Consider the following 13,404-nt stretch of genomic DNA (forward strand, 5'->3'; position numbering starts at 1 on the left):
TCTTAAATTAAATCCAACAAACTTATAACAAAGATGCTTGATCCAAAAATTAAAACCAAAACATAACTTCACATTAAATTACTAAATTAAAAACGAACTTCAAACAAGATGAACACGAACTAAATCTATATTAACAACAAACAACGGATTTGAACGATTTAAACTAATACCTTTCTATATTAAAACTAAACTAACAATTCCTTTTTACAAAAATAAATAAAATTAACATGAAATAAACTGAAAAACAATTAATTAAATTTTCATTTGAATCTGAAAATTAAACCAACAAAACACATGAACAAACTAAAAAAATTAATTCAACGATGAACAAAACAAGAATGTTAAACCCAAATCTTAAACCCACTAACCGGATCGAAACGACGATCGAAGAAGATGGTCGTTTGGCGTCGTTTGAAGATGACGCAGCAGCTACAGTAGCAGTTCCAGGAGCAGCAGCGGGCAGCAGCAAAACGCAGCAGTGGGCAGCAGCAAAAGGCAGCAGTGGCGGACAGCAACGTCTCCAAGACTGTTGCTTCTTCTTCTTCACCTCATGTTGCTCGTTGGTTTTCTGTCCAGCGGCGACGAGGTGGTTTCGAATCAGCTGCTCGACGAGCAGCAACAGTAGAAGAAGCAGACGATGCAGCAGCGGGCAGCAACAGTAGAAGAAGAAAATGCAATAGCAGCAGGAGACGCAACTACGGGCAGCAATGGTGGAGGAGAAGTTGCTCGAACTTGAAAAACGCAGCCATGGCGGCGATGGGATGTCGTGGGGGTGAGGGTGGCTGTGTTGTGTGTGTGTTGACGTGAGGGGGGCAGGGGTGTGAGGGGAAGGGCTGCCATGGGAGGAGTTTGGGGTAGGAGAAGAAAGAGAGGAAGAAGAAGAGGGGGGGCAGATGGGTAGTGTAGGGTTTTCTTCTTTTTTTGCTTTGTTTTTTTGTTTTTGTTTTTGTTTTTGTAAAAATGAAAAAATGAAAATGAAGAGGGGGAGTTGGGTTATGGACTGGGTCGACCCAGTTCGAAATGAACTGGGTCGTTTGGGAAGATTGGGCCATTTTTTGGGCCTGTGGCTTGAAATCGAAGAAGAGGCCCAATTCCGACTTTCTTTATATTTTCGCTCTCTTTTCTTCTTTTATTTTTTTAAAACTAAATTATAAAAATACTTAAACTATTATTAAGAACTAAATTAAGTTATAAAAGCAAAAATTAACTCCAAATAACAATTAACGCACAATTAAGTAATAATTAAGCATAAAATTGTATATTTGGACATTAAATGCAAAAAATGCAAACGATGCCTATTTTTGTAATTTTTTTTCTTTGTAAAACAAACTTAGTTACTAACAATTGTATAATTAAATCCTACATGTGAAATGCGACATATTTTTGTATTTTTTATTAATTTAGCAAATAAACATGCACAAACAAATACAAATAATTATTCAAAATATCACAAAATATCACAAAATTGCACACCAAGGAAAATTATTTTATTTTTGAATTTTTTGGGAGTAATTCTCATATAGGGCAAAAATCACGTGCTTACACATGGGCCCGGGGACAATCACGTCTTTGCCTTCCCATTTACAGTCCTTTCAGACTATAGGAAGGGTATCTTCAATAATGGAGCATATGTATCTCCATGCTCCTTCACCTCGGACTTGTTTGGCGGAGGCCTTCTCGACCTTGAAGTCATCCCTGATTGAACAACTCCTGGGTATAAAGCTTTTTATGGTGGCTCTGGGACTGCCTCAGGAGCAGCCGCATCGGAAGCAGTTGCATCGGGAGCGGCCACCGCGGGAATATCCACCTCGACATCTCTGGTCGTGTGGGAAGATGAAGAGGCAGCCTTCTAAGGAACTTATTTGGAAGTCTTAGCCATCGTGATCTGGAAAATATGAAGATTTGAAGGAAAAGTATGAAGATTTGTTATCTCGGTTGTAATGTTCGAAGGAAGGAACCGATTTTCATCTATCATTTCCCATCGTTTTGGCAAACCTACTCTCCAAAAAACGAGGGGACTATCTGTATACAGATGAAATCGGGGGTAACGCATACCCCAATCTCCCAAGGGGTCAAGCAAAGCAAAGAAATGACTGCATGGGATCCGAATCGGACCTAGGAACTTCTTGTACCGAGGCCCGAATGGAGTGCTAGCCATCAAGCCTAATAAGACAACATTCCCTAGTCCTAGAACGACCTCCGAGACCTTAGAAAGCAAGGTAATGGTTGCACACGATTAACGGAGGACCGTGATATCTGCAACCCCCTGGATATCACAGTGCAGATCTTGCCCGATGTCAGTAGTGTATCAGTAATTGATGAGAAAGGATGATTTTTACCTTTTTAGAATTGTACTAAGGATTAAACTCTCCTACTATATAAAAGAGAAGTTTTTCATTCAATAGACATATTGTAACACACATATCAAGGCAATACAAACTTATTTCTCTGCCTATTGAAAAATTCTTATTTTAATCATAGTTCTTCATATACGTTTGGCTTCGAATCGAGGATCCGGTCGAGGATAAAGCTATATATTGTTCAGCCTAAGTCTGAGCCTGGCCTTAACGTCACACTGATTTGGTTATTCATTTTTTCTTTTATTCATTTATCTAACATTCTTGCCTACTTGTGTAGAATCAATCCACATATCCTTAAAATCGCGTATAAATTCAATTGTTATCTGTTTTAAGGGTAAACACATATAAAGCTCCTCAACGAAAACCGAGGACAACATTTCAAAATTTTAAATATTTCGACTAAATTAAACCAAACAAAGGTTGTTATTCTTATCATATTCTTGACCTGGTTGTTAGTGCAAAAAAGGCCAAGGAGTTCAAAAAATAGACAAAGTTAGAATTCCTTAATAATCCCTATAATGGTCTTCCAAGAGAAATATGAGTCTTCTTATTAGTTTTACATGTCTTTCTTTATTTTTCTTTTGCTTTGGCTATCCTCTAAAGAATATCACTAGACTTTATCGTTGATATTGGTCCCAGTTTCATTGAGATCTCATCTTGACTCTTTCTATTTCATGTTTACCTTTCTTCATAAGGTACAAAAAAAAAGATCTTTTTAGGTCTAGTGTATGGTTAAATACTTATTCAGTATAAATATTCAGTAGGGATAAATTTATATATATATATATATATATTCAAAAAGTACAATCGCTTTACGACACATCATCCTATCTATTAAGACTATAGTATTGAATTAGTAATGTGTATTATATTTATCCTTGTAATAGTGCTGAGTCAACACCTTTAGCTAGTGATTAGCATTGCAATAAGTTAGTTGTATATATATTGAACAGTGTTGGACATATTAGAAATTAATGATCATATTTTCAGTTTAACTGACTTTAGCAGCTCTTCTTCTTCACTCTCTTCGAGAAGCTTCTGTGTCCTCCATTTGAGGTGATTCAGAGCTCTTCACACTATTAATCTTGACATGGTATCAGAGCGGAGGTTCGATCAACGAACACGCTTCATCTCTCTCTATAGTTTTTGATCATCGAAGTGATCTAGGGTTTCATTTGACTTTCTTCATCAATCACAATTTGGGGAAAACTAGAATCGGACATATGCAGTGACGATCCGTCGATGAACAGAAGAAATCTCAACTGTACGAAGACTGATTCAACTATTTTTCACGAATATCTCACACAATTTTCATGGCGGTTACAGATCAGACTGATGAAGCAACCACAACGGCGGCGACGCAGACGGTAATCGATGCTGGTAGCCCTCTTTACATACACCCTTCCAATAGCCCTAGCTCCACTCTGTTTCCGGCTCCTTTTGATGGAATCAGATATCATTCCTAGAGGAGAAGTGTGCTCAAAGCTCTTTCAGTGAAGAACAAATTAGGTTTCATTAATGGAGATAGTAGGAGACATGATGTAACATCTCCACTCTTTCGTCAATGGGAAATGTGCGATGATATGGTCACCTCGTGGATCTTAAATTCCTTATTAAAAGACATACCTGATAGTGTTAAGTATGTAAACAATTTTGTTGAATTATGGAAGGAGCTTGAGGATCGATATGATCAGACGAACGGGGCTAAGTTGTACCAAATTCAAAAAGAAATCAACGATTTGAGTCAGGGCGTGCTTGATATCACCGACTACTACACAAAGATGAAGAAACTCTTGGAATAATTGAGCACTCGGTGTCAAAGCTCATTGCAGCTGTGTATGTACTTGTAGAGCAAAAGAGAACATGCATAATACAGAACAGGATAGGAGGTTGATACAGTTCTTAATGTGGCTGAATGATGTGTATACGGTTGTTCGAGGAAGCATATTTATGATGAATCCCTTGCCAAACATGGCACAAGCATTTGCTCTCCTAATACAGGAGGAGAAACAGAGAGAATTTAGGCCAAGGAACCAACTGAATATCGATTCCACAACACTAAATGTTAACCTAGGAGGAAAACATTTCAAGACAAACTATTCAACTGGGACTGGAAATCAAGTTAACTACTCTACTGGAACTGGAAATAAAGCTGCAATCAATAGACCTCGACCATTTTGTGATTATTGCAAACGACAAGGTCACACTAAAGACAAGTACTAAAAGCTCCGTGGATATCCTCAAGGTTTCAATCAAGGACCACAACAACGATTATACAGGGGTACAATAACAACACAAGGTTTAACAAGGGAAGAAATGTCATGGTAAATGCAGTCTCAAATGTAGAAGAAGGAGAAAAGATGGAGCTCCATAGAGAAAGTCAAGGATAGAATGTCAGTTTTACAAAGGAGCAATATGGACAAATTTTTAGCTTGTTGCAACACTTTCAGTCAGGAAACATTGGAGAGAGTTCAGCTAGTGCAAACATGATTAGTGGAGCATCAATGAGTTTTGTAGGCATGATTGCTTGTACTTCTTCAATTGATTTTGATAATCCATCATGCAAGTGTTTTAGTGCAAAGGCTGACTTATGAATATTAGATTCTGGGACATCACACCATATGAATTTTAATAAAACTCAATTGCAAAACATAGTAAGCCTACCATATCCTCTATTGGTTAAACTTTCAAATGGTTACAAAGTCAAAGTAACTGAAGTTGGAAATGTATTCCTAACACCTGAAATTGTCCTATATAGAGTCTTGTTCATTCCATCTTTCAAATTCAACCTAGTGTCAATTAGTTCCCTAGCAGTTCATCTGAAATGTATTGCATCATTCTCTGACACTTCCTGTCTACTGCAGGCCCCTTCACTGAAGAGGCCTCTGGAGATTGGTAAGTTGTTGGATGGACTGTACTTCCTCTGTTCTAAATGCCTGAAGAAAGGTAGTCTCAAACAAAGCTGTGATTCTTCTTGTTTTTCTATTCACACTGATGATGTAAATACTGTGCACTGTCTATCCCACTCTTACAATTCACCTTCAATTGTAAATAGTTCTATTTGCAACAATAAAAATAAAGACAGTAATTCTGGTTTGTTTTCTGATTCATCTCCTACTATTAATGTAGATGTGTTGTAGCATTTCAGACTTGGTCATGTACCCTTTAGTAAAATGAGAGGGATTCCTACTATACCTGAAATCTTTTCTAATAAACAACATTTCATATGCAACATCTGCCCCATGGCCAGACAATCTAGACTCTCTTTTCCCTAAAGAACAACTGAAACTACTGAAGTCTTTGAAGTACTCCATGTGGATTTGTGGGGACCCTATCATGTGACCACATACAATAATTTCAAATACTTCCTAACTCGGTGGATGACTATAGTAGGTCCACTTGAACACATCTCCTAAGCTGCAAAAGCAATCCTTACAAATAATAAAGGCTTTTGCAAACATGGTGGAAAATCAATTCAAAACAACTATTAAATGTATAAGATCTGATAATGGTTTAGAGTTTATCAGCAATGAGGCAACCTCTTTCTTTCAATCCAAAGGAATTAACCACCAAAAGACTTGCCCTTACACACCACAACGAAATGGGGTGGTGGAAAGGAAACCTAAATATCTCCTTGAAGTAGCCAGAGCACTACTTTTTCAATCCAAATTACCATTGAAATATTGGGGAGAGTGTATACTTACAACAACATACCTAATCAACATACTTCCAACTGTTTCCCTAAAGAACAAATGCCCTTTTGAACTTCTATATAGAAGGAAACCCAATTACTCTCACTTGAGGAGTTTTGGGTGTCTATGTTACCCTAATGTGCCAAAGACTCTCAGAGATAAACTTGAACCAAGAACTACTCCACGTGTATTTGTAGGATATCCCTTTGGCACAAAGGGGTACAAGGTGCTAAGTCTGGCCATTAAGAAAATACACATTTCCATAGATGTTTCTTTCTATGAGTCAGTCTTTCCCTTCACTCTTAACTCTACTATATCTAACATTCCATCTGTTTTTCCTAGTGCACCATTTATTGAGAATCCACCTAATCACACTAATACTCATGTGTCTCACAGCATCAGTGACAAAACCAGTAATCATGAAGACACCAATTTTTCAAGCCTTAATACACCACCTGTTGCTCCCTCACCTGTAACTTCTGTACATGAACCACAAGTTCCAGTAGAATAATTACAATATATGGTCTCACCCCAACAGTCACTAGCAAAACCACTAGGTTTTAGAAGATCCAATAGGGAACATAAACTACTTTAACATCTGAATGACTATGTTTACAAGATACCAAATTTGAAATCCAACACTAACTTCTCCCTACATGCCATGTTCTCATATAACAATCACATTATTTCTGATGCCCTACATCCTGACAGTCAGCACATTATAGAGAACATTTGCAATGATAGAGAACTAACTTCATATGAAGAAGCTGTTGAATATCTTGCCTGTCAAAATGCCATGATACAGGAATTTGAAGCTTTATATGCTAATAAGACATGGGACCTGGTTCCTTTACCTAAGGGAAAATAGGCTATTGGGTGTAGATGGGTGTACAAAGTCAAACATAGAGCAAATGGTAGTGTAGAAAGGTACAAAGCAAGATTAGTGGTTAAAGAATACACTCAACAGGCTGGTATAGACTATACAAAGACTTTCTCTCCAGTGGTCAAGATGACCACTGTCGGGTCTCTCATTGCCATAGCAGCAAAGAAGAAATGGCAAATCTCACAACTAGATGTAAATAATGCATTTCTCCATGGAGATTTGCATGAGAAGGTCTATATACAGACACCTCCAGGCCTTGAAGTGCACTCTCCATAGTTAGTGTGCAAGCTGAATAAGTCTTTTTATGGGCTAAAACAGGCTAGTAGACAATGGTATGATAAGATAACTGAGGTCCTATATTCCAAAGGGTATACACACTCTATGCATGACTACTCTTTGTTCTACAGAAAATAGAATTCCTCCATTGTCTTTATAGCAGTGTATGTAGATGATGTATTGCTCACAGAGACTGATTCTAAAGAAATTAATCAGCTTAAGGCCTTCTTACATGACAAGTTTGGAATCAAAGATTTAGGACAATTACATTACTTCCTAGAGCTAGAAATTCTTTACAAACTAGATGGCATCATCATTACACAAAGAAAGTTTGTTTTGGACTTATTAAAGGACTATGAATATCTTCACTATCCATCCTTGACTTCTCCCATTGATTCCACAGTTAAACTAAAAGCCAAAGAGGGAATACCATTGTCTGACCCCACTTTCTACAGAAAACTTATTGGCAAATTAAACTTTCTAACTAATACTAGGCTAGACATAGCATATGGAGTCCAACATCTCAGTCACTTTATGCAAGATCCTAGGAAGCCACACTTACAGACAGCTTATCACATGCTAATGTACTTGAAGAAAGATACCGCTTTGGGCCAATATTTCAGCAATAATGATGATCTTTCACTAGCTGCCTAGCCTACCCTGACTCTAGAAGATCAGTATCTGGGTATGTTGTATTTCTGGGAGGAAGTCCCATTAGTTGGAAATCCAAGAAACAAGAAACCATATCTCTTTCTTCAGCAGAGGCAGAATATAGAGTTCTTAGAAAAGTTGTTGGTGAACTTGTTTGGTTGTCCAGATTGCTTGAAGAACTTACTGTGTTAGTTAATTTGCCAATACCTGTGCACTGTGATAGTCTTTCTGCTCTACACATTGCTAGAAACTCTGTGCTCCATGAAAGGACTAAGCATATTGAGGTCAATTGCCACTTTGTGCATACCAAACTTCCGGAGGGGCTCATTTCGCTACATCACATTGGTACATGCCAGCAACTTGTAGATGTGCTCACTAAGGCTCTCACTGGGATCAAACACTGCTATGTACTTGGCAAGTTGGGTGTGATTTCCTCACATCCAACTTGAAGGGGGGGGGGGTATTAAGACTATAGTATTGAATTAGTAATGTGTATTATATTTATCCTTGTAATAGTGCTGAGTAGCATTGCAATAGGTTAGTTGTATATATATTGAACAGTGTTGGACATATTAGAAATTAATGATCATATTTTCAGTTTAACCGACTTTAGCAGCTCTTCTTCTTCTTCTCTCTTCGAGAAGCTTCTGTATCCTCCATTGGAGGTGATTCAGAGCTCTCCACACTCATAATCTCGACACTATCGAAGTTCATTAATCCTCTACCTTAAAGAAAATGATTAGAATGGTGTCTAATTTCTATGTGCAAACTGAGAGATTTGTCTTAAGATTAAACAATTCAATGTACAAAATATTTCGTGTTCATGTAAGATTAGGGAAAGGGAGCGCCCCCAAGGGACTGTAACATGTAGGCGTCCTATCTTAATCATCACTGATTAACAAACGAACAAGCTTCCTTTCAATTTTAAAGAAAAATCCTAGAAAAAGACCTTACTAGATTAGTGATAACACTTAATAACTTACTTTAATATGCCAAAGACAACTATTGTTTGGCTTTTTTTCACAATCACAAGAATATTACGATAGTGATTTGAATAAATATGGGAAAATTAACATGATAAGCATCTTCTGTGATTAAAAAGTTTATCACCTAAGGAAACAGACATGATCTCCCTAATCCCCAAAAGCAACAGCTCCTCCTAATTAAGACATCTTACTAATTGAAAAAGCAAGTTGAGAAACTGATGGAAACTATAACATGAAAACCCTAATTGTTAATATTAAGTGCTTCAGAAAAATGCTTTCTACTCCCTCTATTTCAATTTAATTGGTATATTTTGATTGGACAGAGTTTAAGAGAAAAAGACATTTAAAAGTTGTATTTAAAAAAAGAAGAAGATGTCATTCTTTCTTTGAACGACTTGATTAAAAAAAAAGTGTCCCGTAAAGTTGAACGGAAGGAATAATGTATATCAGGGAGAAATTCAAAAATAGCCAGATTTACAACTCGTCGTTCAAAAATAGCCCAATTTCAAAAGTAATCGAAATTTAGTCACTTTTCATGTAAAGATAAATTTGAGCGAAAACATTGTTCAAAACCCGGAAAATACACCAGTATATTATACTGGAGTTTCAGCATAAGTATGCTTGAACTCCAGCATATTATACTGGAGTTTCAGGATAAGTATGCTGGAACTCCAGCATAATATGATGGAGTTCCAGCATAAGTACACTAGAACTCCAGCATAATATACTGGAGTCCAGCAAGTATAATTGTCCAGTATAATATACTGGAGTTTGAAGCACCGGTGCTCGAGTTTCCAGTATATTATACTGGAGTCAACAAAATATACCGATCCAGCATAATATGTTGGAGTTCATACATAGGTCCACCGAACTCCAGTATATTATGCTGGACCAGTCTCTGTTACAGCAAAATAGTGACTATTTTTCATTGACTTCGTAAACGCTGGCTATTTTTGAATGACCAGTCCGAAAACTGGCTATACCGTGCTATTTTTACTATATATCATGTAGGCAATGGTAAAGCCCAAAAGTTTTAAAAGGATGTTCAAATTTGAATATCCTTTGTCAGTGGGCTATGCAAGGGTATTCAAAGTTTATTTTTTAAATCAATAATAAGTACTAATATTTTGTTCATCTTATGTATTAAAAACCAGAAATCAGAAGACGTTAGTTTAAGAAAACAAAAAATAGAAGATTCCAAACCCACAAGTTTCTTGTGTGTCCTTAAGGAATTTAATTCCCTCACAATTGCCCAAGGTTTCAGATTAATTCCTTCCCAGGATAGAACAGAATAACTATTCATTGATAGCGGCACATAAAATCACAGAACTTCGGCGAACTCAAATAGCGGAGCAAATCACACAAAATGCCTACGTTTTACTTTGAAAATCAATGCAAAATGCATAATAGAGAGGGGAGAGTTTTCAGATTCGGTGGTGAAAAAATAAAGCCAAGACTCTAAATTCCGATGAGGGATAAAGTGCCTTAGTAAAAGGATCACTTCAAACTTTGCATTTCCCCCCTAATCTTTTCCCTTCATTTCCCATCACACCTCTTTACTTAATTAAATTAAAAAATCCAACATATATTACCCTATATACATATAATTTTTCGGCGAAGGTTGTTCACACACATATATAGCTTTGCCTATGTATGCATAGACGGGGTAGAGTATGACATACGAATTCGGACGAATCTCGTAGCTTTTGCTTAATTAAATCCTGTATTTGTATTAGAAAATTTATTAAATATGTATAAATATTTAATTGAATATACGAGCTATGAGTTTCGTGATAAATTCAAAACCTATAAACTTCAAATTCTAGCTCGGCCTCTAATATGATGCAAAGGTGGTTCATTATATCGCTGCTCGTCACTTTGCAAAGGTATTGCTTTGCAATTGCATATTTTTATCTGCCACCAACTTTCCATCAATGCTTCTATGGTGTGTGAAAGAAAACAACACTTTAAATCATAATAAAACGTGAAAGTGATTGATAATTAAAAAATTCATGAAAAAAATACGTACCGTTGAACTTCCATAATTATTTTATAGACCATAGTGGAAGTGGAGGTCTTATACAATTATAGTTCTTATTGTTTGACAATTTTTTTTTAAAAAAAAAGTAGTATTCGTTCTTGCTAGAAGCATATAGATATGAAACAAAAAGTTTCGAATAGATCTGATTGACAATTCAGTCAGGTGTCCTTTTATTGCTAAAAAAATGGGTCACTACCTCTTTTTTTTCTTTTTAAAGAATATTCACCTTTTCCAATGATAAAATGACTTTGAGATAAGATAATGACTAGAACCATCGAAGTTACGTATGTAAATTAGCAAGCTTTGGAATATCTTGGCATATATACATAATCTAGCTACAAATTTAAATTTATTAGTTCTGAATTCTAAAAAAAAAATGTTTTGATGAATAAGTTAATTTGTATATATTAAGTAAATTTTAACATAAACACAAGATGTTGAATCCGTAAGCGGAGCTGTAACTCTGTGCCTGGAAATATATATAGTCAATTTCATTGAGTAAGCACCGGTTCATATATACATTCATGTAGTCCCACAAAAGCAAATCATTTCAAAATAATCCTACTAACAAATGTAGTTTATATTATCATAATTTTAGTATTAACGTGCTACAGCCAACATGACAGGGAAAATGTGCAACTTGTCGAAAATCCGGCTTCTATTTAAGTAGTAATAATCAAGATCCTGTGAGATGGTGTTTTCTTTTTTATATACTTTTAATTCTTAAAAGAATTTCTCCTGTTATGGCATTTGAGGTCTAAAAATCTTGACATGGAGAAGTCTTTTTTATGCGTTAGGTATTTATTCATCTGTTATTGGCCAAGGAAATTGTAATTAATAGTAGATATGAACCCATAATTTTAAAAATCAATGGTAAGAGCCTTTTTTTACCCTTAAAAATGGGTAACAATTAAATTTATACGTGATTTAAATGATACGTGATTTAATTCAATACGAATGATCTAAGAACATGTAATTAAATTAAAGAAAAAATGAACGATCAAACCAATCGTAATGTGATGACCAAACCTGATCTTAAGTTGAACACCAAAATTCGGCCTCGATCGGACTTTAGATATAAGCTCGGTTGCGATTAAAGAAGAGAATAACTGAAGAACACTTCGAATAATGACTAGAAGTCCAACATAAACTTTTATTGCTTAGATATGCGCGTCAACATTGTGTTCAAAATGAAAAAGTTCTACCTTTTTTATAGTAGGGGAATTTTAGTCCTAATACAAGTCTAAATAAGGTAAAAATCTTCTCTTTCCGGTAAATGTTGATTTGCAGTTGCTATCCGACGGAATTTGCGCTGTAATATCTGGTTGAAGGCAAATATTACAGCTCCCCACTTGTCATGCCCAACCGTTCCTCCTTTTCCCGTGGCCTCAAAACTTTACTTGGTCCGGGTCTGTCGTTTCATTGTATCCGGTATTAGATACATCGTTCATTCCTCCCGAGTTCCGATACGAGGGATCCTTCGGCCTTGCTTGTAGTTGTGACAGACCGTGATCCCCTCTCATTGCCTTATTAGGGAATCGGGAAAAATATTGCCCTTAATTTTACCCGTACACAGATAGTCCCCTCGCTTTCGGAGAGCAGGTTTATCGAAGCAAGGGGAAGCGATTAGTTGATCCCGGTTCCTTCTTCCGTACACTATAACCGAGTTGATGAGTCAGTGAACCTCCCATCAGTCACATCGTTCTAACTTCGGACACGTGTCAGCTGCCGGTTGACCATCCTCGAATGCGAAACGTTACACATTGATTACCCCCTCTTTATAAAAGCTTCGGTCCTTTTTTCACTTTTTTATTTTCCGATTCCAGAATTCCTTAGTTTACTTCCGAACTTTTCACTTGTTCTTAACCCCTTCAAACTTTCATACATTGTTCTATATATATTCATATCTTCATCTTCCCATCTTCAAATCTTTATACTTCCCTTTAAATTTTCAAGTTTGACCTTCAAACCTTTATCCTCATCTTCAAATCTTCATCATCATCTTTATATCTTCATATTTTCCAGAATTAAATGGCAAAGACTTTGAATTTTGTGCCACAACAAACAGTCCATTCAACTTCTAACCCGGCCATGGATGTTGAGGTGGCTGTACCTGAAGTGGCCTCGGAACCTCCCCTGAAGACCTTCATCCTCGGAGGCTGCTCTATTGAAAACGACTTCAAGGTCGAAAAAGCCTCCAATCAACAGGATCGAGACGAGAAGGAATGGAAGTACATATGCTCCATCACCGAGGACACGCTCCCTGCGGTTCGGGAGGATTGTAAATGGGAGTGCAAAGAAGTGGTCATCCCCGATCCTGATGAGGACGTCACCACACATGTGGAGGGGTGTCTAAGTTTTTACACGTACCCCTTTACACGTGTACTCGTGGACCCCATAGTCCTCGCTTTTTTGTAAAAGGTATGAGGTCTGCCTTGGAAAGATTCATCCGTCCTTTTAGAGGATCTTAATCCTCCTCCGCTACTTCATTAATAACACCGAAGCACCCCGGTTT

At 36.8% G+C, this 13,404-nt stretch overlaps 1 protein-coding gene across 1 annotated transcript; it reads left to right on the forward strand.

The window, feature by feature from the left end:
* Positions 1-3,673: 3,673 nt before the first annotated feature.
* LOC104229425 (uncharacterized) lies at positions 3,674-4,162 on the forward strand. Its single transcript, XM_009782070.1, has 2 exons — positions 3,674-3,727; positions 3,827-4,162. The coding sequence occupies exons 1-2, from the start codon at positions 3,674-3,676 to the stop codon at positions 4,160-4,162; spliced, it is 390 nt and encodes a 129-aa protein (XP_009780372.1).
* Positions 4,163-13,404: the final 9,242 nt, after the last annotated feature.

The sequence above is a fragment of the Nicotiana sylvestris genome, chromosome 1 (genome assembly GCF_000393655.2).
Source record: "Nicotiana sylvestris chromosome 1, ASM39365v2, whole genome shotgun sequence".
Lineage (NCBI taxonomy): Eukaryota > Viridiplantae > Streptophyta > Magnoliopsida > Solanales > Solanaceae > Nicotiana > Nicotiana sylvestris.

What these genes read in the sequence shown, in the direction of transcription:
- LOC104229425 (XM_009782070.1), top strand. Translation starts at nt 3,674, where the DNA reads ATGGCGGTTACAGATCAGACTGATGAAGCAACCACAACGGCGGCGACG. An exon ending in CAACGGCGGCGACGCAGACG is followed by an intron (nt 3,728 to 3,826) that starts GTAATCGATGCT and finishes TATCATTCCTAG; the next exon opens with AGGAGAAGTGTGCTCAAAGC.